General features: G+C 44.7%; 1 protein-coding gene across 1 annotated transcript; it reads left to right on the forward strand.

The window, feature by feature from the left end:
- The first annotated feature begins 4256 nt into the window (after nt 1-4256).
- Nucleotides 4257-23571, forward strand: mis18a (MIS18 kinetochore protein A). Its single transcript, XM_038982510.1, has 5 exons — nt 4257-4519; nt 9243-9312; nt 17511-17633; nt 18126-18228; nt 22035-23571. Exons 1-5 carry the CDS (start codon nt 4282-4284, stop codon nt 22110-22112), a joined length of 612 nt encoding a protein of 203 aa, XP_038838438.1. The 5' UTR covers nt 4257-4281; the 3' UTR covers nt 22113-23571.

Here is a 23571-nt window from a genome sequence, read left to right on the forward strand (position 1 = left end):
GCAGAGGACATAATGACTAGCTGCTGGTTGAGGGTGTCAATGTACCTCTCTCTTTGTTCTAGCTCCTCTCTCGTTGTGCTCAGATGGTCTCTGAGGTCATCATTTGTCTGACTCAGTTTGTCCATTCTGCTTTCTAATTTAGCAATAGATGCTCTGCTCTCCTCCCTGAACTGTTTCATCTCTTCTTTAAGTTTCTGGACAGTGTCCTCCTCTTGAAGCTTGTTCTCTCTGAGTTCTATGACCTCTGCTCCGAGTAGAGAGAGGGTGTTGTGGAAACGTTGCATAGCAGGTGTTCTTGGTGTTGTAGGCATGTTCTTGGCTCTGTCTGCTGCAGGTGACGTAGGTAGAGGGACACTGAGGGCTTCTTGCTGGGTCACAGAAACCGTTTGGGGGTCTGTTTTTCTCCATCATCTCCCTCCTTGACTTTCTCCTCAGCTTCTGAGATGAGTTCAGCTTCTACTTTTAGGGTAGCAAACCTATTCTCAAAAGCCTGGAGGCTTGAATCATTGCCTTGTATCAATACAGTTCCATTATTATATACATTTACTGTTTGATATGTGTTGCTCTGGTCAGCTTCTTCAAAAATGCTGATCTGACATCCTTGGCTGATGCCTCTCTTTTTTTGAGAAAGGGAAATGGTTGCAAATAACCCTTTTCCATGTGTGCCCTCATGTGGTATTAAATATGACATTTGCTCTTGTTTTGCAACTGGTAAGATGTATAAACAGGCATTCATGGTGTAGTGGCTTCCTTTCCTCTTGACCGTAGCCACTGCCCAAGCCTAAAGCGGGTTTGTTTCGTACGCATACAGTCCACACTCGAGGTTTCCAAACGGCCAAACATTCAATGACATCCAGGGATATGGTGCAACAAAAATGTTTATTCTTCTTATATGTAACAAAAAAACGATTCTCCAATCAACTTAAAGCATAGATTACTTGATATGGAAAATACATAATATGACCTGTCTGTATGTATTGTATGTATGGTCAGAAAACTATATCGCTCCCGTGTCTAGCAAGGACTCCTCCCCCCGAAGGCCCAACTTCCTGCCTTCATCCTAATACACTTAACACAGTACAATGAATGGGAAAGAGGGGCGGCCAACAACTGAGTTAAACTAACAACAAATTAATATATCTCAATCAGTTAAATATAAATCATAAAGGTACGTACCTAATATTTCATCATATACATTAATATTTAATATATTTACACAAATGTACATGGAGCTCAGTATGTTCAGTCTTTTATACAAAAATGTCCAAATCGGCTCTAAAACTTGGTTCTGTCCCATCATCAAACCATGGTTCTGTCCCATCATCAAACCTTGGTTCTGTCCCATCATCAAACCCAAACCTTGGTTCTGTCCCATCAACAAACCCAAACCATGGTTCTGTCCCATCATCAAACCCAAACCATGGTTCTGTCCCATCAACAAACCTTGGTTCTGTCCCATCAACAAACCATGGTTCTGTCCCATCAACAAACCATGGTTCTGTCCCATCAACAAACCATGGTTCTGTCCCATCAACAAACCATGGTTCTGTCCCATCATCAAACCATGGTTCTGTCCCATCAACAAACCATGGTTCTGTCCCATCATCAAACCATGGTTCTGTCCCATCATCAAACCTTGGTTCTGTCCCATCAACAAACCTTGGTTCTGTCCCATCATCAAACCATGGTTCTGTCCCATCATCAAACCCAAACCATGGTTCTGTCCCATCAACAAACCTTGGTTCTGTCCCATCAACAAACCATGGTTCTGTCCCATCATCAAACCATGGTTCTGTTCCATCATCAAACCTTGGTTCTGTCCCATCATCAAACCCAAACCATGGTTCTGTCCCATCAACAAACCTTGGTTCTGTCCCATCAACAAATCATGGTTCTGTCCCATCATCAAACCTTGGTTCTGTCCCATCAACAAACCTTGGTTCTGTCCCATCACCAAATCATGGTTCTGTCCCATCATCAAACCCAAACCATGGTTCTGTCCCATCAACAAACCTTGGTTCTGTCCCATCAACAAACCTTGGTTCTGTCCCATCAACAAACCATGGTTCTGTCCCATCAACAAACCATGGTTCTGTCCCATCATCAAACCATGGTTCTGTCCCATCAACAAACCCAAACCATGGTTCTGTCCCATCAACAAACCTTGGTTCTGTCCCATCAACAAACCCAAACCATGGTTCTGTCCCATCAACAAACCTTGGTTCTGTCCCATCAACAAACCTTGGTTCTGTCCCATCAACAAACCTTGGTTCTGTCCCATCAACAAACCATGGTTCTGTCCCATCAACAAACCTTGGTTCTGTCCCATCAACAAACCATGGTTCTGTCCCATCAACAAACCTTGGTTCTGTCCCATCAACAAACCTTGGTTCTGTCCCATCAACAAACCTTGGTTCTGTCCCATCAACAAACCTTGGTTCTGTCCCATCAACAAACCTTGGTTCTGTCCCATCAACAAACCATGGTTCTGTCCCATCAACAAACCTTGGTTCTGTCCCATCAACAAACCATGGTTCTGTCCCATCATCAAACCATGGTTCTGTCCCATCATCAAACCATGGTTCTGTCCCATCAACAAACCCAAACCATGGTTCTGTCCCATCAACAAACCCAAACCATGGTTCTGTCCCATCATCAAACCCAAACCTTGGTTCTGTCCCATCAACAAACCCAAACCATGGTTCTGTCCCATCAACAAACCCAAACCTTGGTTCTGTCCCATCAACAAACCCAAACCTTGGTTCTGTCCCATCAACAAACCATGGTTCTGTCCCATCAACAGCTTTCTCCCATTTGGATGTCTGGTGGGTAAACAATTTCCATAGCAACGCTGGTGATGTTGGCTACAATGTTGCAACAGAGTCCTACCTTTTCCAAAACATGTTTGTGTCTTGTGTTGTATCTAGTGTCTTTAGAGAACTGCATGGCTGTCTGCTCAATTTTATACACCTGTCAGCAACGGGTGTGGCTGAAATAGCCGAATCCACTAATTTTAAGGGGTGTCCACATACTTTTGTATATAGAGTGTAGCTTCTTCCCCTTCAGGAGACTGAAAAGATTTGGCATGGGTCCTCAGATCCTCAAAAGGTTTTACAGCTGCACCATCGAGAGCATCCTGATGGGTTGCATCACTACCTGGTATGGCAGGCAGTGATGAATCTCTTCATTCAAAGACACAATCATGGACACTCTTACTGACAGTTGTGGCTGCTTTGCGTGATGTATTGTTCCTTCTTGCCCTTTGTGCTGTTGTCTGTGCCCAATAATGTTTGTACCCTGTTTTGTGTTGCTACCATGTTGTTGTCATGTGTTGCTGCCTTGCTATGTTGTTGTCTTAGGTCTCTCTTTATGTAGTGTTGTGTTGTCTCTTGTCATGTGTTTTGTCCTATATTTAAAAATATATATATATATATTTTAATCCCAACTCCCGCAGGAGGCCTTTTTCCTTTTGGTAGGCCGTCATTGTAAATAAGAATTTGTTCTAAACTGACTTGCCTAGTTAAATAAATGTAAAATAAACAAAAATGTAAATTTAAAAACTGCTCGGCCTACAGAGGCACTACAGAGGATAGTGCGTACGTCCCAGTACATCACTGGGGCCAAGCTTCCTGCCATCCAGGACCTCTATAACAGGCGGTGTCAGAGGAAGGCTCTACAATTTGCCAAAGACTCCAGCCATCCTAGTCATAGACTGCTCTCTCTGCTACCACACGGCAAGTGATACAGGAGCGCCAAGTCTAGGTCCAAAAGACTTCTTAAAGCTTCTTCCCCAAGCCATAAGACTCCTGAACAGCTAATCAAATGGCTGCCCAGACTATTTGCCTATTTTACACTGCTGCTACTCTCTGATTATTATATGTACATAGTCACTTTAACTCTACCTACATGTACATATTAACGTTACCTCAATTACCTCGACTAACCGGTGCCCCCCATTGACTCGATACCGGAACCCCCTGTATATAGCCTCATTATTGTATTTTTTTTTGCTTTAGTTTATTTATAAAATATTTTCTTAAAACTGCATTGTTGTTTAAGGGCTTGTAAGTAAGCATTTCACGGTAAGGTCTGTTGTATTCGGGGCATGTGACTGCCGTTAAACCTCATCGAAGAAGAACTGTATCCCATCTAGTCAAAACCCTTGACAGGATGTTATAAAACTTCCGGCTTTTAAATTTAAAAAAATTAGGCGGGCCGTATGACGTATTTCCTGCATTGTCTGCGACTGTCTGTTGCCAACCCGCTCAAGTTCGAAAAAACATGTCGGGGAGAAAAGCACTTCGCAAAGAGTCAAACGTGACATTTGAGGTCACCGTCGACGGTGGAGCTTATGCTGACTCGACCGTCATTAAGGACAACTCTAAACAAGGGCTGTTAGGAGAAGACGACGATAGCGACCCACCGGTCGTCTTTCTCTGCGGGAGTTGCAAGTTGCCAGTCGGTGACTCGCTGTCTTGGGCTGGGAGTGAGGACGAACAAAGTCAAATACTGCTGAAACGTAAGTTGCTAGCTAACTCTGGCCTAACTAGCTAACTACATTTTAGATGTGGATAGTGTGATAGCCTTGGTTGTGTCAGAATGGAATACAATACTAGGGTGTCTTGTTACTCATTGTCGTGTTTGTTTTGACAATGAGTAAAAGGAATTGAAAAGTCCCTCGCTGCAACCGCTGTAGACGGGCCCGCCAGGTTTTCTTCTGCAGAGGCTTTCCAGATGGGCGAAGCGACGTTCAAATTGTATTTGTCATCTGCGCCGAATACAACCAGTGTAGACTTTACTGTGAAATACTTACTAACAGTGGGAGTCCTTTCCCAACAAGGCAGAGTTAAAGCTGCAAAATGCAGACATCGCTCCGTCCGACATTTCCTAGTTACTAAAATTGTAATAGTTTGCCTAATTTCGTGTTCGTGACAAAACGACAAAGGATAGTGTGTAGAGAATAATTTGTACCTTAACCACTGTGAAATATATTTTCCTTTATCCAAAATAATGTTTTTTCAGCAGTTTTGAAACTGGTGTACAAAACCAAAAATAATCACTGGAAGCATAAAAATAGTGCGCACAGAACCGATCTATCGCTTCTTAAACTTGTGTTATTTAAAGCATCTGTAACTCACTTTTTTTTAATGTGAATTTGTTCTGGTCTCCTTAAAGAAAAGTGACTTTGCAGATAGAAATACCACGAATAGAACTAACATAATTCGTTAGAATCAGAGAGGTATGTTTGTTCTACATAACATCATTCTTGGGGGTCCAAAAATATGTCGGACTGCGTTCAGCAGGAGGAAGGACAAAAAGGTTGGTTCAACTTTCAGATAGAAATGTATTTATTAAGAATCCTCGTTAGCTGCTGCCGCGGGAGGAACATTGTCCGATGTTGAGGTGTCTGTTGCCTGAACTCTGAAGCATTTATTTGTGCTGCAATTTCTGAGGCTGGTAACTCGAATGAATTTATCCTCTGCAGCAGAGGTAACTCTGGGTCTTCCTTTCCTGTGGCGGTCCTCATGAGAACCAGTTTCATCATAGGGCTTGATGGTTTTTGTGACTGCACTTGTAGAAACTTTCAAAGTAATTTACATTTTCAGGATTAACTGACTTTCATGTCAAAATTTTGTCCGTTCTCCCGCTGAACGCAGCCCGGCATCATCGGTCCCTACCCATGTGAAGGTAGCCACAACAGTGGAATTTGCAGTTTCCTTCAAAATAAAAGTCCCTCCACTTTGATTTGTCACATGTGCAGAATACAACGGGTGTGGACTTAAGCATCAAATGCTTGCTTACGATGCAACGTTAAAGAGAAATATTAACACATAGAATACACAAGAAGGGAGCTATATACAGGGAGTACCAAATTAATACAACTAGTGAACTTATGCCATATTTGGACTAAGTCCTGCTAAACAAGTTTGGAATGTTCCATAATTTAAAATTACTATAATTCGTTTGACAAACAAACAACTGTTAATCCCACAGTGAATGTATTAGACCGTAATTGCATTGGGGGCATACTTAGTGCCTTTTGAAAGTATTCAGACCCCTTGACTTTTTCCACATTTTGTTACTTTTTACAGCCTTAATTTAAAATAGATTTAAATAAAAAATACTCAGCAATCTACACACACTACCCCATAAGGACAAAGTGAAAACAGGTTTTTAGAAATGTTTGCAAATGTATTATAAATAAACAACAGATACCTTATTTACATAAGTCTTATACTCGAAATTGAGCTCAGGTAAATCCTGTTTCCATTGATCATCCTTGATGTTTTTATAAGTTGGTAAATTGGTAAATTCAATTGATTGGACATGATTTGGAAATGCGCGCAACTGTCTATATAAGGTCCCACAGTTGACAGTGCATGTCAGAGCAAAAACCAAGCCATGAGGTCGAAGGAATTGTCCGTGGAGATCCGAGACAGGATTGTGTCGAGGCACAGATCTTGGGAAGGGTACCAAAACATTTCTGGAGCATTGAAGGTCCCCAAGAACACAGTGGTCTCCATCATTCTTAAATAGAAGAAGTTTGGAAACACCAAGACTCTTCCCAGAGCTGGCCGCCCGGCCAAACTGAGCAATCAGGGGAGAAGAGCCTTGGTCAGGGAGGTGACCAAGAACCTGATGGTCACGCTGACAGACATCCGGAGTTCATCTCTGGAGATGGTTGTCCTTGGAAGATTCTCCCATCTCTGCAGCACTCCACCAATCAGGCCTTTATGGTAGAGTGGCCAGACGGAAACCACTCCTCAGTAAAAGGCACATTACAGCCCGCTTGGAGTTTACCAAAAGGCACCTAAAGACTCTCAGACCAAGAGAAACAAGATTCTCTGGTCTGATGAAACCAAGATTTAACTCTCTGGCCTGAATGCCAAGCGTCACGTCTGGAGGAAACCTGGCACTATCCTTACAGTGAAGTATTGTGGAGGCAGCATCATGCAGTGAGAATGTTTTTCAGCAGCATGGACTGGGAGACTAGTCAGGATCGATGGAAAGATGAACGGAGCAAAGGACAGAGATCCTTGATGAAAACCTGCTCCAGAGCGCTCAGGGCCTCAGACTGAGGCAAAGGTTCACCCTCCAACAGGACAACAACCCTAAGCACATAGCTAAAACAATGCAAGCATGGCTTCGGGCCAAGTCTCTGAATGTCCTTGAGTGGCCCAGACAGAGCCCGGACTTGAACCCAGATCGAACATCTCTGGAGAGACCTGAAAATAGCTGTGCAGCGACGCTCCCCATCCAACCTGACAGAGCTTGAGAGGATCTGCAGGGAAGAATGGGAGAAACTCCAAGTACATGTGTGCAAAGCTTGTAGCGTCATACCCAAGAAGATTTGACGTAATCGCTGCCAAATGTGCTTCAACAAAGTACTGAGTAAAGGGTCTGAAAAGTTATGGTAATGTGATATTTAAATTTTTATAAATGAACAAAATTCTAAACCTGTTTTTGCTTTGTCATTATTGGGTATTGTGTATAGATTGAGGGGGAAAAAAGCTATTTACTCACATTTTGGTACAAGGCTGTAACCTAATGAAAATGTGGAAAAAGTCAAGAGCTCTGAATACTTATGTAAGTAAGGTATTTCTGTTTATTTTTTATACATGTTGAAATGTATAAAAACCTGATTTTGCTTATTCATTATGGGGTATTGTGTGTAGAGTGATGAGGAAAAACATGTATTTATTCCATTTTAGAATAAGGTTATAACGTAACATAAATGTGGAATAAGTCAAGAGGTCTGAATACTTTCCTAAGGCACTGTTTATGAACCATACAGCCTTAACCCATTTCATGTGTAATATCCATATGTTTCATTACACGTAATATGTTGACTGGTGAGCTAATGCAGTGGGTTAGTTAATCTAGTTGGAGACCTCTGCCCTATGCAGTGGGTTAGTTAATCTAGTTGGAGACCTCTGCCCTATGCAGTGGGTTAGTTAATCTAGTTGGTGACCCCTGCCCTATGCAGTGGGTTAGTTAATCTAGTTGGTGACCCCTGCCCTATGCAGTGGGTTAGTTAATCTAGTTGGAGACCCCTGCCCTACTCAGTGGGTTAGTTAATCTAGTTGGTGACCCCTGCCCTACTCAGTGGGTTAGTTAATCTAGTTGGAGACCCCTGCCCTATGCAGTGGGTTAGTTAATCTAGTTGGAGACCCCTGCCCTATGCAGTGGGTTAGTTAATCTAGTTGGGGACCCCTGCCCTACGCAGTGGGTTAGTTAATCCAGTTCGAGACCCCTGACCTACTCAGTGGGTTAGTTAATCTAGTTGGAGACCTCTGACCTATGCAGTGGGTTAGTTAATCTAGTTGGAGACCCCTGCCCTATGCAGTGGGTTTAATCTAGTTGGTGACCCCTGCCCTATGCAGTGGGTTAGTTAATCTAGTTGGTGACCCCTGCCCTATGCAGTGGGTTAGTTAATCTAGTTGGAGACCCCTGCCCTATGCAGTGGGTTTAATCTAGTTTGTGACCCCTGCCCTATGCAGTGGGTTAGTTAATCCAGTTGGAGACCCCTGCCCTATGCAGTGGGTTAGTTAATCTAGTTGGAGACCCCTGCCCTATGCAGTGGGTTTAATCTAGTTGGAGACCCCTGCCCTATGCAGTGGGTTAGTTAATCTAGTTGGAGACCCCTGCCCTATGCAGTGGGTTTAATCTAGTTTGTGACCCCTGCCCTATGCAGTGGGTTAGTTAATCCAGTTGGAGACCCCTGACCTACCTATGTTAATTGACACTATAGTCTCGCACGTAAAATTCGACTCGGTTTTGGGATTTCAGTTTAATCATTTATAAAAAGTATTTACAGTGATACTTTGTATGCCACCCTGTTCCATGTGCCACCCTGTTCCATGTGCCACCCTGTTCCATGTGCCACAGCGAGGGGTACTTGATGGCATTGGAAAGATAACAAACACATCTTGGATCAGGCTTATGTCTAAGGACAAGACACTATGTCTAAGGACAAGACACTATGTCTAAAGGACAAGACACTATGTCTAAAGGACAAGACACTATGTCTAAAGGACAAGACACTATGTCTAAAGGACAAGACACTATGTCTAAAGGACAAGACACTATGTCTAAAGGACAAGACACTATGTCTAAAGGACAAGACACTATGTCTAAGGACAAGACAGATTGATTTCCAAGCACTTAGCTACCTAATTAGATAATGTTCCCCAATTTCCCAAAGAGACTGAACAATTCCCTCTTGTTTGTTTTTTTTGCAGGTGTCAGTGACAATGTTTTGATTGGTAAAGAAACTCACATCTCCGGTACCCGTAAGAAGGATCTAGGCTGGTAAGTCAGAGAGTGTATGTGTGTCTGTCTAGCCGCTAATAACCTCTGCCAAATTCCTCAATGTTTACCTTCATCGTCAACGACAGAAGGTTCTTATTAATTCGATTCTATATTAACCCAGAAGTAAAATCTGGTGTAATTTGCTCAGCTGTGTGATTAACTTCTGTGTTCATACGTGTTATAAATTGAGTCTCCACCCTCGCAAAAGGAAACTCTCAACCAAAGCCCTTCGCCCTTCCAATCCATGTGGGCGCCCTTCCAATCCATGTGGGCGCCCTTCCAATCCATGTGGGCGCCCTTCCAATCCGTGTGGGCGCCCTTCCAATCCGTGTGGACGCCCTTCCAATCCGTGTGGACGCCCTTCCAATCCGTGTGGACGCCCTTCCAATCCGTGTGGGCGCCCTTCCAATCCGTGTGGGCGCCCTTCCAATCCGTGTGGGCGCCCTTCCAATCCGTGTGGGCGCCCTTCCAATCCGTGTGGACGCCCTTCCAATCCGTGTGGTCGCCCTTCCAATCCGTGTGGGCGCCCTTCCAATCCGTGTGGGCGCCCTTCCAATCCGTGTGGACGCCCTTCCAATCCGTGTGGGCGCCCTTCCAATCCGTGTGGACGCCCTTCCAATCCGTGTGGGCGCCCTTCCAATCCGTGTGGGCGCCCTTCCAATCCGTGTGGACGCCCTTCCAATCCGTGTGGACGCCCTTCCAATCCGTGTGGACGCCCTTCCAATCCGTGTGGACGCCCTTCCAATCCGTGTGGACGCCCTTCCAATCCGTGTGGACGCCCTTCCAATCCGTGTGGACGCCCTTCCAATCCGTGTGGACGCCCTTCCAATCCGTGTGGACGCCCTTCCAATCCGTGTGGACGCCCTTCCAATCCGTGTGGACGCCCTTCCAATCCGTGTGGACGCCCTTCCAATCCGTGTGGGCGCCCTTCCAATCCACGTGGGCGCCCTTCCAATCCACGTGGGCGCCCTTCCAATCCGTGTGGACGCCCTTCCAATCCACGTGGGCGCCCTTCCAATCCACGTGGGCGCCCTTCCAATCCACGTGGGCGCCCTTCCAATCCATGTGGGCGCACGCCAAGCACCCGAGGAAACTCAGTTTGCCCAATCCTGATACGTGCAAATAACCAGTGATAAAAAATTAAAAAAACGTAACTAATGCTGCGCGTTATCTCACACGTTCCATTCAGTCCCTGCAGATTCTTCGGTCTACATGCAGATTCTGCCCACATGAGATTACTATTCATCCAATGATGTCATGTGATGTCATGTGATACACGCAAAAAGAGAAGTACTCAATCTGTACTCAAAGTAATGTTACAAAAATGTGTTTAACTCAATTTTAATTAAAAGTAGCCCTCCCAAAAATGACTGAAGAGAAGGTATGCTAGGGAAAAGTACTAGCTGTGTCACATTGTGATGGACTATAGGGTTAGAATGGTGGAACCCGGTCCCGCGGGGGTTAGAATGGTGGAACCCGGTCCCGCGGGGGTTAGAATGGTGGAACCCGGTCCCGCGGGGGTTAGAATGGTGGAACCCGGTCCCGCGGGGGTTAGAATGGTGGAACCCGGTCCCGCGGGGTTAGAATGGTGGAACCCGGTCCCGCGGGGGTTAGAATGGTGGAACCCGGTCCCGCGGGGGTTAGAATGGTGGAACCCGGTCCCGCGGGGGTTAGAATGGTGGAACCCGGTCCCGCGGGGGTTAGAATGGTGGAACCCGGTCCCGCGGGGGTTAGAATGGTGGAACCCGGTCCCGCGGGGGTTAGAATGGTGGAACCCGGTCCCGCGGGGTTAGAATGGTGGAAACCGGTCCCGCGGGGGTTAGAATGGTGGAACCCGGTCCCGCGGGGTTAGACACTAGTTCCTTGCCAGCTACAGTACTATACTAGGCTACCGACTGCTCCGGGGGGAAATTCCCCCTCAGTATCCTAACCTGAACCATTAATGGGAGGAAACGTATAATTGGCCCAAGATCAGTGTCTAGGACCAACTTCCACCTAAACCCTGGATGTATTCATTAGTCGCACACCATTTACTCTTAACGCTCTGCAGCTTGACCTAAAAGTTGAGTTCTGTTAACTTCTCTGAGATATGTGGGACGCTAACGTCCCACTTGGCCAAAAGCCAGTAAAAATGCAGAGCGCCAAATTTAAATAAATTACTAAAAATCTAACTTTTATGAAATCACACATGCAATACACCAAATTAAAGCTACACTTGTGAATCCAGCCAACATGTCAGATTTCAAATAGGCTTTTCGGCAAAAGCAAACAATGCTATTATCTGAGGATAACACCATAGTAAACAAAGAAAGAGAAGCATATTTCAACCCTGCAGGCGCGACACAAAACGCAGAAATAAAAATATAATTCATGCCTTACCTTTGACGAGCTTCTGTTGTTGGCACTCCAATATGTCCCATAAACATCACAAATGATCCTTTTGTTCGATTAATTCTTTCGATATCCAAAATGTCAATTTATTTGGCACGTTTGATCCAGAAAAACACCGGTTCCAACTTGTGCAACGTGACTACAAAATATCTCAAAAGTTACCTGTAAGCTTTGTCCAAACATTTCAAACTACTTTTGTAATACAACTTTAGGTATTTTTTTAATGTAAATAACCGATTAAAATTGAAGACGGGATGATCTGTGTTCAATACAGGATTAAAACAATCTGTAGCTAGCTTTCTGGTCATGCGCCTCTATCTAACAGTACACTTCAAGTTACCCTCGTTCTGGATGGCCGTACTTCTTCATTACACAAAGGAAAAAACCTCAACCAATTTCTAAAGACTTGACATCCAGTGGAAGCGGTAGGAACTGCAAGAAGGTCAATTAGAAATCTGGTTTCCCAATGAAAACTCATTGAAAAGAGTGACCTCAAAACAAAAAATCTGAATGGTTTGTCCTCGGGGTTTCGCCTGCTAAATAAGTTCTGTTATACTCACAGACATGATTCAAACAGTTTTAGAAACTTCAGAGTGTTTTCTATCCAAATCTTCTAATAATATGCGTATCTTATCTTCTGGAGATGTTAACTTCTTATGGCTGCAAGGGGCAGTATTGAGTAGCCAGTTAAATCGTGCCCATTTCAAACGGCCTCGTACTCAATTCTTGCTCGTACAATATGCATATTATTATTACTATTGGATAGAAAACACTCTCTAGTTTCTAAAACCGTTTGAATTATTTCTCTGAGTGAAACAGAACTCATTCTGCAGCACATTTCCTGACCAGGAAGTGGAATGTCAGAAATCGATGCTCTGTTCAACTTCCTGCCTATACATGGGCATGATACGTAAGAGTCTACGTACACTTCATACACCTTCCCCTGGTTGTCAAGAGGCGGTGAGAGAAGAAATTTCGTGTTTATCTTGGTCTGAGGTGGAATTAAAGCTCTTTGTATGACGTGACCGTCCATTTCCTGTTTCTGGAGCGCGCGAAAGGGGACATGGATTTGCCTTCTGTTTAGCTGTCGTTATGGACGACTAACATCTCCGGTTTAGATTTTATTTGATACATGTGACCATATCATCGTAAAGTATGTTTTTTCAATATAGTTTAATCAGATTATTGAAATTTTTTCGGGAGTTTTGCTGTGTTCCGTTCTCTGACTTTGTTGACGTTGGAGAGATCCGTGCCACTTGGCAAGTGCCCATGCTAAATCAAGAGGGAAATTTGCCGTTCCAGATCCAAACAACGACTGTTCTGGACAAAGGACACCTTGTCCAACATTCTGACGGAAGATCACCAAAAGTAAGAAACATTTTATGATGCTATTTCTAATATCTGTCGTGCATGTGAACTGGTCGTCGGCGCCCAAGTGTTTCTGGCTATTGTGGCTACGCTAATATAACGCTATATTGTGTTTTCGCTGTAAAACACTTGATAAATCGGAAATATTGTCTGGAATCACAAGATGCCTGTCTTTCAATTGCTGTACACTATGTATTTTTCAGAAATGTTTTATGATGAGTAATTAGTTATTTGGCGTTGGTGTCTGTAATTTTTCTGTCTGCTTTCAGTGCAATTTCTGACTGTAGCTGCAATGTAAACTATGATTTATACCTGAAATATGCACATTTTTCTAACAAAACATATGCTATACAATAAATATGTTATCAGACTGTCATCTGATGAAGTTGTTTCTTGGTTAGTGGCTATTTATATCTTTATTTGGTCGAATTTGTGATAGCTACTGATGGAGTAAAAAACTGATGGAGTAAGAAAAGTGGTGTCTTTTGCTAACGTGGTTAGCTAATAGATTTACATATTGTGTCTTCCCTGTAAAACATTTTAAAAATAGGACATGTTGGCTTGATTCACAAGATGTGTACCTTTCATATGCTGTATTGGACTTGTTAATGTGTGAAAGTTAAATATAAAAAAATATATCTTTTGAATTTCGCGCCCTGCACTTGAGCTGGATGTTGTCATAAGTGTACCGGTGTCGGGCTGCACCCCAAACAGGTTAATAAGATGAAGTTAATAAGGCTAGGCATCCCCCTAGCGGGACACCTTCCGGTGAAATAATCATAAAAAATTATGGATATTAAACATGTAGGTACATACAAGTGTCTTATATCGGTTGAAAGCTTAAATTCTTGTTAATCTAACTGCACTGTCTGATTTACAATAGCTATTACAGCTAAAGCATGCCATGCGATTGTTTGAGGACGGCGCCCCACATCAAAATATTTTTCCAACGACACAGGTTTCATAAATTCACAAAAGGTGATTTAAATATTCACTTTTGAAAATCTTCCTCTGATTTGTCATCCAAAGGGTCCCAGCTATAACATGTAGTGTTTTGTTAGATAATATCCTTCTTTATATCCCAAAAAGTCAGTGTAGTTGGCGCCATCGATTTGAGCAATCCACTCGTTCAACATCCAGAGAAAGGAATCCGAAAATCTACCCCTAAACTTTGTTTCAACAAGTCAAAATACGTTTCTATTAACTCCACAGATACCCTAAAATGTAATGAAACTATAATTTTTCTTACGGGAAGAAGTATGTTCAATATAAAACCGGGAGCTAATTTACATTATGCCCTTATACTTGCCATTGTAAGAGCACAAAAAAATCCAGTTTGTTTTTCTTTGGAGTTTCTCCTACGATATCTATTGTGTTATATTCTCCTACATTATTTTAACATTTCCACAAACTTCAAAGTGTTTTTTTTCCAATGGTACCAATTATATGCATATCCTGGCTTCTGGGCCTGAGCAACAGGCAGTTTACTTTGGGCACATCATTCAGGCGGAAATTGAGAGAGAAAAGGGGCCTAGCCCTAAGAAGTTTTAGGTTCTTTAAACGCCCACACCAGCTGAAAGACGATGCCCAGAGCTTACCCGTAATGTTGAACAACGATTTAAGTCAAGTCATCGTTTTTGTCAAAGTAGGACATATTGCGGAGATGCCACTGTGTGAAATTTGAGGCATTATCAAGTACTTGTCAAATTGTGAATGAGAGACTGATGACGTGTGTACAGCCTGCGCAAAAAAAACTAAGCAGAGCTCATGCCTTTTTTATAGCGACTTTTTTCTAATCATCATTAGTCTCACAATGTATTAAACATCAAAACATATAACCCAACGTTTGTAGAACAGAAGTTACATTAACTCTAAACAGATGAGTAACTATTTATTTGTTAACCGCTCAACACATTTCTGTTCAATTGTGTTCTTCATTCTATAAAATAATACCACGGAATTCTAAGCCAATCAGGACCTGCTAAATGAACTAGTGCAGCCCCACAGCCATATGGCATAGCCAGATCAGGACCTGCTAAATGAACTAGTGCAGCCCCACAGCCATATGGCATAGCCAGATCAGGACCTGCTAAATGAACTAGTGCAGCCCACAGCCATATGGCATAGCCACATCAGGGCCTAACATAAGGACAACTCAGAGTATGCTATTCTGTTCTTCTGAAATATACTAGGTTTTCTTCCTATCATGTTTCTTTAGACCTGTCTAAAATAAATACCGGATTTATTGTGAAGGTGTGGACTATATTACATGGATTTAGTAGACTTTTTAAAATGTAGATGTTCCACAGGTCTGCATCAGTGGCCTGTGGGCTGTGTGGAAGACAGGAAATGCTAAATGTGTTTATGTTAATTAACGGTCAATTGCCCGAGGGACCAACTGATTTGCTTGACAATCACCGGCTGATGAAATTTCGTGACGCCACAGCCCTGCCCCTACCTACTGACCATTCTGTGATTCCTCTGTTACAGCCTGATAGTCCACCTGACCTGTTGTTATTCCCCTGTTACAGCCTGATAGTCCACCTGACCTGTTGTTATTCCCCTGTTACAGCCTGATAGTCCACCTGACCTGTTGTTATTCCCCCTGTTACAGCCTGATAGTCCACCTGACCTGTTGTTATTCCCCTGTTACAGCCTGATAGTCCACCTGACCTGTTGTTATTCCTCCTGTTACAGCCTGATAGTCCACCTGTTGTTATTCCCCTGTTACAGCCTGATAGTCCACCTAACCTGTTGTTATTCCCCTGTTACAGCCTGATAGTCCACCTGTTGTTATTCCCCCTGTTACAGCCTGATAGTCCACCTGACCTGTTGTTATTCCCCCTGTTACAGCCTGATAGTCCACCTGACCTGTTGTTATTCCCCCTGTTACAGCCTGATAGTCCACCTGACCTGTTGTTATTCCCCTGTTACAGCCTGATAGTCCACCTGACCTGTTGTTATTCCCCTGTTACAGCCTGATAGTCCACCTGACCTGTTGTTATTCCCCTGTTACAGCCTGATAGTCCACCTGTTGTTATTCCCCCTGTTACAGCCTGATAGTCCACCTGACCTGTTGTTATTCTCCTGTTACAGCCTGATAGTCCACCTGTTGTTATTCCCCTGTTACAGCCTGATAGTCCACCTGACCTGTTGTTATTCTCCTGTTACAGCCTGATAGTCCACCTGTTGTTATTCCTCCTGTTACAGCCTGATAGTCCACCTGACCTGTTGTTATTCCCCTGTTACAGCCTGATAGTCCACCTGACCTGTTGTTATTCCCCCTGTTACAGCCTGATAGTCCACCTGACCTGTTGTTATTCCCCCTGTTACAGCCTGATAGTCCACCTGACCTGTTGTTATTCTCCTGTTACAGCCTGATAGTCCACCTGTTGTTATTCCTCCTGTTACAGCCTGATATTCCACCTGACCTGTTGTTATTCCTCCTGTTACAGCCTGATATTCCACCTGACCTGTTGTTATTCCCCTGTTACAGCCTGATAGTCCACCTGACCTGTTGTTATTCCCCTGTTACAGCTTGATAGTCCACCTGACCTGTTGTTATTCTCCTGTTACAGCCTGATAGTCCACCTGACCTGTTGTTATTCCCCTGTTACAGCCTGATAGTCCACCTGACCTGTTGTTATTCCCCTGTTACAGCCTGATAGTCCACCTGTTGTTATTCCCCTGTTACAGCCTGATAGTCCACCTGACCTGTTGTTATTCCTCCTGTTACAGCCTGATAGTCCACCTGACCTGTTGTTATTCCCCTGTTACAGCCTGATAGTCCACCTGACCTGTTGTTATTCCCCTGTTACAGCCTGATAGTCCACCTGACCTGTTGTTATTCCCCTGTTACAGCCTGATAGTCCACCTGACCTGTTGTTATTCCCCCTGTTACAGCCTGATAGTCCACCTGACCTGTTGTTATTCCCCCTGTTACAGCCTGATAGTCCACCTGACCTGTTGTTATTCCCCTGTTACAGCCTGATAGTCCACCTGACCTGTTGTTATTCCCCTGTTACAGCCTGATAGTCCACCTGACCTGTTGTTATTCCCCTGTTACAGCCTGATAGTCCACCTGTTGTTATTCCTCCTGTTACAGCCTGATATTCCACCTGACCTGTTGTTATTCCCCCTGTTACAGCCTGATAGTCCACCTGACCTGTTGTTATTCCCCCTGTTACAGCCTGATAGTCCACCTGACCTGTTGTTATTCCCCCTGTTACAGCCTGATAGTCCACCTGACCTGTTGTTATTCCCCTGTTACAGCCTGATAGTCCACCTGACCTGTTGTTATTCCCCTGTTACAGCCTGATAGTCCACCTGACCTGTTGTTATTCCCCCTGTTACAGCCTGATAGTCCACCTGACCTGTTGTTATTCCCCCTGTTACAGCCTGATAGTCCACCTGACCTGTTGTTATTCCCCCTGTTACAGCCTGATAGTCCACCTGATCTGTTGTGGCTGCAGCTCTCTGCTAGGCATGGTCTACATCTCTACACCCAGGAAACTGGACTACATCAGATCCCTGTTCTGCCTCAATGTGGCTGCCATAGAGAGGTGAGCCATGTAGCGATATGGGGGCAGTCTGAGCAGGACTTGAACCGGTGACTGAAATAGTCGTAGTACTAATTGTGGGGGAATTTTAACATAAACAGTTAAATATTGGTGTTTTTTTTACATTTATGCAGCACTGCTTGCCCTGTTTTCATGGCAACGGGCCACAAATCTTGCTGCTGTGATTGGTATTTCACCTAACAGAAATGAGAGTTTATCAATGTTTTTAATTTTTCAAATTCTTTGTAGGTCTGTGTTGAAATATGTATCTAGTGTGGTCTCTCTCACACACCAACACCATCACACAGCATCTCTGACACCCTATGCCAAATCAAATCTCTCACACAGCATCAAGATGCCAAATCATGTTGCTAGTAGTAACAGCCCTGCTAAAATATTTTAGGATGATTACCAGACAATAGTTTGTCTTTTCTGTTGCCTTTAAAAAAATAAATAATTTGGATTGATCTAAAAATCATTCTGTGGTCCGTGCAGCTATGTCCTGGGGTCTTCCAGTCAGCAGGTGGCAGCAGTGAGCCCCAAGCTGCAGCCGGTCACTCTGGAGTACAGACAGGCTGTAGAGCGACAACTGGATGAGGTAACCCGAACACTCCTTTAACTGTCTTGCTTCCCAATTGGCACCCTATTCCCTATTTAGTGCGCTACTGTTGATCAGGGCTCGATCATGTATGTTTGATGAAGGTATTACTTGCAATGATCTCATGGGAGTAGATTGGTTAAGACACACCCACGTCAAACCACGCCTCTCAAAACACCCACCCTCGTCAAGCCACGCCTCTCAAAACACCCACCCACGTCAAGCCACGCCTCTCAAAACACCCACCCACGTCAAGCCACGCCTCTCAAAACACCCACCCACGTCAAGCCACGCCTCTCAAAACACCCACCCACGTCAAGCCACGCCTCTCAAAACACCCACCCACGTCAAGCCACGCCTCTCAAAACACCCACCCACGTCAAACCACGCCTCTCAAAACACCCACCCACGTCAAACCACGCCTCTCAAAACACCCACCCACGTCAAGCCACGCCTCTCAAAACACCCACCCACGTCAAGCCACGCCTCTCAAAACACCCACCCACGTCAAGCCACGCCTCTCAAAACACCCACCCACGTCAAGCCACGCCTCTCAAAACACCCACCCACCTCAAGCCACGCCTCTCAAAACACCCACCCACCTCAAGCCACGCCTCTCAAAACACCCACCCACCTCAAGCCACGCCTCTCAAAACACCCACCCACCTCAAGCCACGCCTCTCAAAACACCCACCCACCTCAAGCCACACCTCTCAAAACACCCACCCACCTCAAGCCACGCCTCTCAAAACACCCACCCACCTCAAGCCACGCCTCTCAAAACACCCACCCACCTCAAGCCACGCCTCTCAAAACACCCACCCACCTCAAGCCACGCCTCAAACACCCACCCACGTCAAGCCACGCCTCAAACACCCGCCCACGTCAAGCCACGCCTCAAACACCCGCCCACGTCAAGCCACGCCTCTTTAGTAAAGGCCTAGCATGCCATACATTTATATTGAAGTAAAACGTCATATCAGAGTTGTGCCCCATTGATGATGAGATGGTGTCAGGTGAATATCAAATGGTCTGGTGGAGATTCATGTTAAACTGGGTCTTCGTTAGCCAATAGAGAGAGACCGGGACATGTTAAACTGGGTCTTCGTTAGCCAATAGAGAGAGACCGGGACATGTTAAACTGGGTCTTCGTTAGCCAATAGAGAGAGACCGGGACATGTTAAACTGGGTCTTCGTTAGCCAATAGAGAGAGACCGGGACATGTTAAACTGGGTCTTCGTTAGCCAATAGAGAGAGACCGGGACATGTTAAACTGGGTCTTCGTTAGCCAATAGAGAGAGACCGGGACATAGTAACATGTTAAACTGGGTCTTCGTTAGCCAATAGAGAGAGACCGGGACATAGTAACATGTTAAACTGGGTCTTCGTTAGCCAATAGAGAGAGACCGGGACATAGTAACATGTTAAACTGGGTCTTCGTTAGCCAATAGAGAGAGACCGGGACATAGTAACATGTTAAACTGGGTCTTCGTTAGCCAATAGAGAGAGACCGGGACATAGTAACATGTTAAACTGGGTCTTCGTTAGCCAATAGAGAGACCGGGACATAGTAACATGTTAAACTGGGTCTTCGTTAGCCAATAGAGAGACCGGGACATAGTAACATGTTAAACTGGGTCTTCGTTAGCCAATAGAGAGACCGGGACATAGTAACATGTTAAACTGGGTCTTCGTTAGCCAATAGAGAGACCGGGACATAGTAACATGTTAAACTGGGTCTTCGTTAGCCAATAGAGAGAGACCGGGACATAGTAACATGTTAAACTGGGTCTTCGTTAGCCAATAGAGAGAGACCGGGACATAGTAACATGTTAAACTGGGTCTTCGTTAGCCAATAGAGAGAGACCGGGACATAGTAACATGTTAAACTGGGTCTTCGTTAGCCAATAGAGAGACCTGGACATAGTAACATGTTAAACTGGGTCTTCGTTAGCCAATAGAGAGAGACCGGGACATAGTAACATGTTAAACTGGGTCTTCGTTAGCCAATAGAGAGAGACCGGGACATAGGCATTCTGGTTAATCGGCTTAATCTACGAACCAATCATCTCCCACAGCACCTTCGTCCTTACCTTCCCCGTGCATCGCAGTCGTGTGATTCGCTAAAATGAAATGACCAAAGTACTTTACTTAGTACGTCACTCCTATAGAATTCTAGGGTCACTGTGGAGATCCCAAGCTTATAGGCTGGAGATGAGGTTATTGACAAGCCAATCATCGACACAAGGTTGATAGATGAGGAGATGGTACTCTTGTTCTTTGTCTGCTTGGTACCTGTGTTTGTCTTGAGTAAAACACACTAGATGGTGGTGTTGCTCAGGGCTGCCAGACAGTCCTCTATACTGTACCAGCAGGAACAATAGAATGTCATTTTCCGTTCATTTCTCTCTCTCTGTCTCTCTCTCACTCTCACTCTCTGTCTCGCTCCCTCTTTGTCTCGCTCTGTCTGTCTCTGACACTTAGTTTCTTAATGTATTCCCTCTGTGTGTGGGGGGGGGGGGGGGGGGGGGGGGTCTGACTAGGTGGGTTTATGACTCTCTAGGTGGGTTTATGACTCTCTAGGTGGGTTTATGACTCTCTAGGTGGGTTTTGGACTCTCTCTAGGTGGGTTTTGGACTCTCTCTAGGTGGGTTTTGGACTCTCTCTAGGTGGGTTTTGGACTCTCTCTAGGTGGGTTTTGGACTCTCTCTAGGTGGGTTTTGGACTCTCTCTAGGTGGGTTTTGGACTCTCTCTAGGTGGGTTTTGGACTCTCTCTAGGTGGGTTTTGGACTCTCTCTAGGTGGGTTTTGGACTCTGGCTAGGGTTTTGTCTGCTGTTTTTGACACATTTTGTTCTGGAGGCAAACTGAAGTTCGGAAGCCGAGGCCCCTTCGTCAGTGATTGGTCAACAGTGGGGATTCTTCAATCAAGTCTTTGCATGAAAACAAGTCATCTCGTTGAACTCTTTCATAGAAAAATACTGCACCAGTCATCTTAGTTTCGATGTCAAATTGTGACCTAAGATCTCTTCAGCAAAAATGTCAATTAATGACCGATTTTTCTCGAATTACAGGATCTTGGATTTAATTATATTTTGACGAAGTGTTTATCGACTACGTCGTCTCAAAATGGAGAAACTGTACTATTGCCGCTTTTTTCAAGCGCAGGTGTTTTAATGCGAACACACTCGTTAGACAAGACGCCCGCTGAGCTGTAACATGCTGATGCCTTTACTCAGACACTTGTTTCTTAATGTATTCTGTCTGAGAGGCAGAGAGACCATGTTTGGGGTTTCAACCTTGTAAATTTAACGACTTCTCATCCTCTCCTTCTCTCCCTCCGTTCTCTATCCCCATCTGTCTCTCCCTCCGTTCTCTATCCCCATCTGTCTCTCCTCCCTTCTCTCCTCCTCCTCCTCTGTCCCCCCTCTCCTCTCTTCCGCCCTCCCCTCTCTCCTCTCTTCCTCCCTCCCCCTCCCTCCCTTCTCTCCTCTCTTCCTCACTCCCTTCTCTCCTCTCTTCCTCACTCCCTTCTCTCCTCTCTTCCTCACTCCCTTCTCTCCTCTCTTCCTCTCCTCCCTTCCTCCTCTCCTCCCTCCCTTCTCTCCTCTCTTCCTCCCTCCCCCTCCCTCCCTTCTCTCCTCCCTTCCTCCTCTGTCCCCCCTCACTCCCCCTCCTCCCTCCCTTCTCTCCTCTTCCCTCCCTCCCTCCCTACTCTCCTCTTCCCTCCCTCCTCTGCTCCCCCTCCCTTCTCTCCTCTCTTCCCTCCCTTCTCTCCTCCTCTGTCCCCCCCCCTCCCCTCTCTAGATTAAGGCAGTGACTCTGTCTATGGGGCAGAGGTTGTTGGTGCTGGAGGGTGACCAGCAGAGTAGAAGTCAGATGTGATGATGCATCGTGACGGACCACACTACGTCATGGGGGGACCCGGTGAGGTCTCATACACACAGGACTAAGGAACTCAACCCCCCCGACGCTTCACCCTCTCACCCGTTACTCCTCTACCGCCCTTTGTTAGTTCTGAAGGGGTACAATCAGCCACAACCTGTTTGTTCCACAAGGATTAAACACCTCTAGCACATTAAATGGCACCCTATTCCCTATATAGTGCACTACTTTAGACCAGAGCCCTATGGCACCCTAGTCCCTATATAGTGCACTACTTTAGACCAGAGCCCTATTGGGTTAATTATTGTTATAGGATGCCATTTGTGATGAAGGCATTGTTCCCTCCAAGTGGTTTATGTCATGTTGAGACTGTTCTGTGTGTTAGAACTCATAGTTTGGATACTGTGAACTGTTCTGTGTGTTAGAACTCATAGTTTGGATACTGTTAACTGTTCTGTGTGTTAGAACTCATAGTTTGGATACTGTTAACTGTTCTGTGTGTTAGAACTCATAGTTTGGATACTGTGAACTGTTCTGTGTGTTAGAACTCATAGTTTGGATACTGTGAACTGTTCTGTGTGTTAGAACTCATAGTTTGGATACTGTGAACTGTTCTGTGTGTTAGAACTCATAGTTTGGATACTGTTAACTGTTCTGTGTGTTAGAACTCATAGTTTGGATACTGTGAACTGTTCTGTGTGTTAGAACTCATAGTTTGGATACTGTTAACTGTTCTGTGTGTTAGAACTCATAGTTTGGATACTGTTAACTGTTCTGTGTGTTAGAACTCATAGTTTGGATACTGTGAACTGTTCTGTGTGTTAGAACTCATAGTTTGGATACTGTGAACTGTTCTGTGTGTTAGAACTCATAGTTTGGATACTGTTAACTGTTCTCATACATCATGTGACTCTAAACAAAACATTCATAAGTTGAAACATATCCTGTTGTCTTAAAGAGATGGTTCCATTCTCTTTGTTTATGATGGAATTATATTCAACATGGCAGGTTCCAGGACACAGAGTTAACCTAGTCCTGGAATAAAAAGCATTTTCTGTTATTTTTAGTACTGGACTAGGTTTAGTCTGTGTTTGAGAAACTGCCCCAAAATGTTGAACCTAATTCCATCATAAATAGCTGGCTAACTCCTTGATCCTGCTTGGTAGTATTCCCCGCTAGGCTAGGCTTGTGTCTGGGGGAACCAGGCCTTCATATCCCCCAGCTGGACTAGGCTTGTGTCTGGGGGAACCAGGCCTTCATATCCCCCCGCTGGACTAGGCTTGTGTCTGGGGGAACCAGGCCTTCATATCCCCCCGCTGGACTAGGCTTGTGTCTGGGGAAACCAGGCCTTCAATTCAGACATCATTCAAGCTATGATTTTACTATTATTTTCCACTTTTATCACTTCTTTGTTGTTCAAATTGATTTATATAAATAAATAAAGTTATATAAAACATGA

The sequence above is a fragment of the Salvelinus namaycush genome, unplaced genomic scaffold (genome assembly GCF_016432855.1).
Source record: "Salvelinus namaycush isolate Seneca unplaced genomic scaffold, SaNama_1.0 Scaffold1195, whole genome shotgun sequence".
Lineage (NCBI taxonomy): Eukaryota > Metazoa > Chordata > Actinopteri > Salmoniformes > Salmonidae > Salvelinus > Salvelinus namaycush.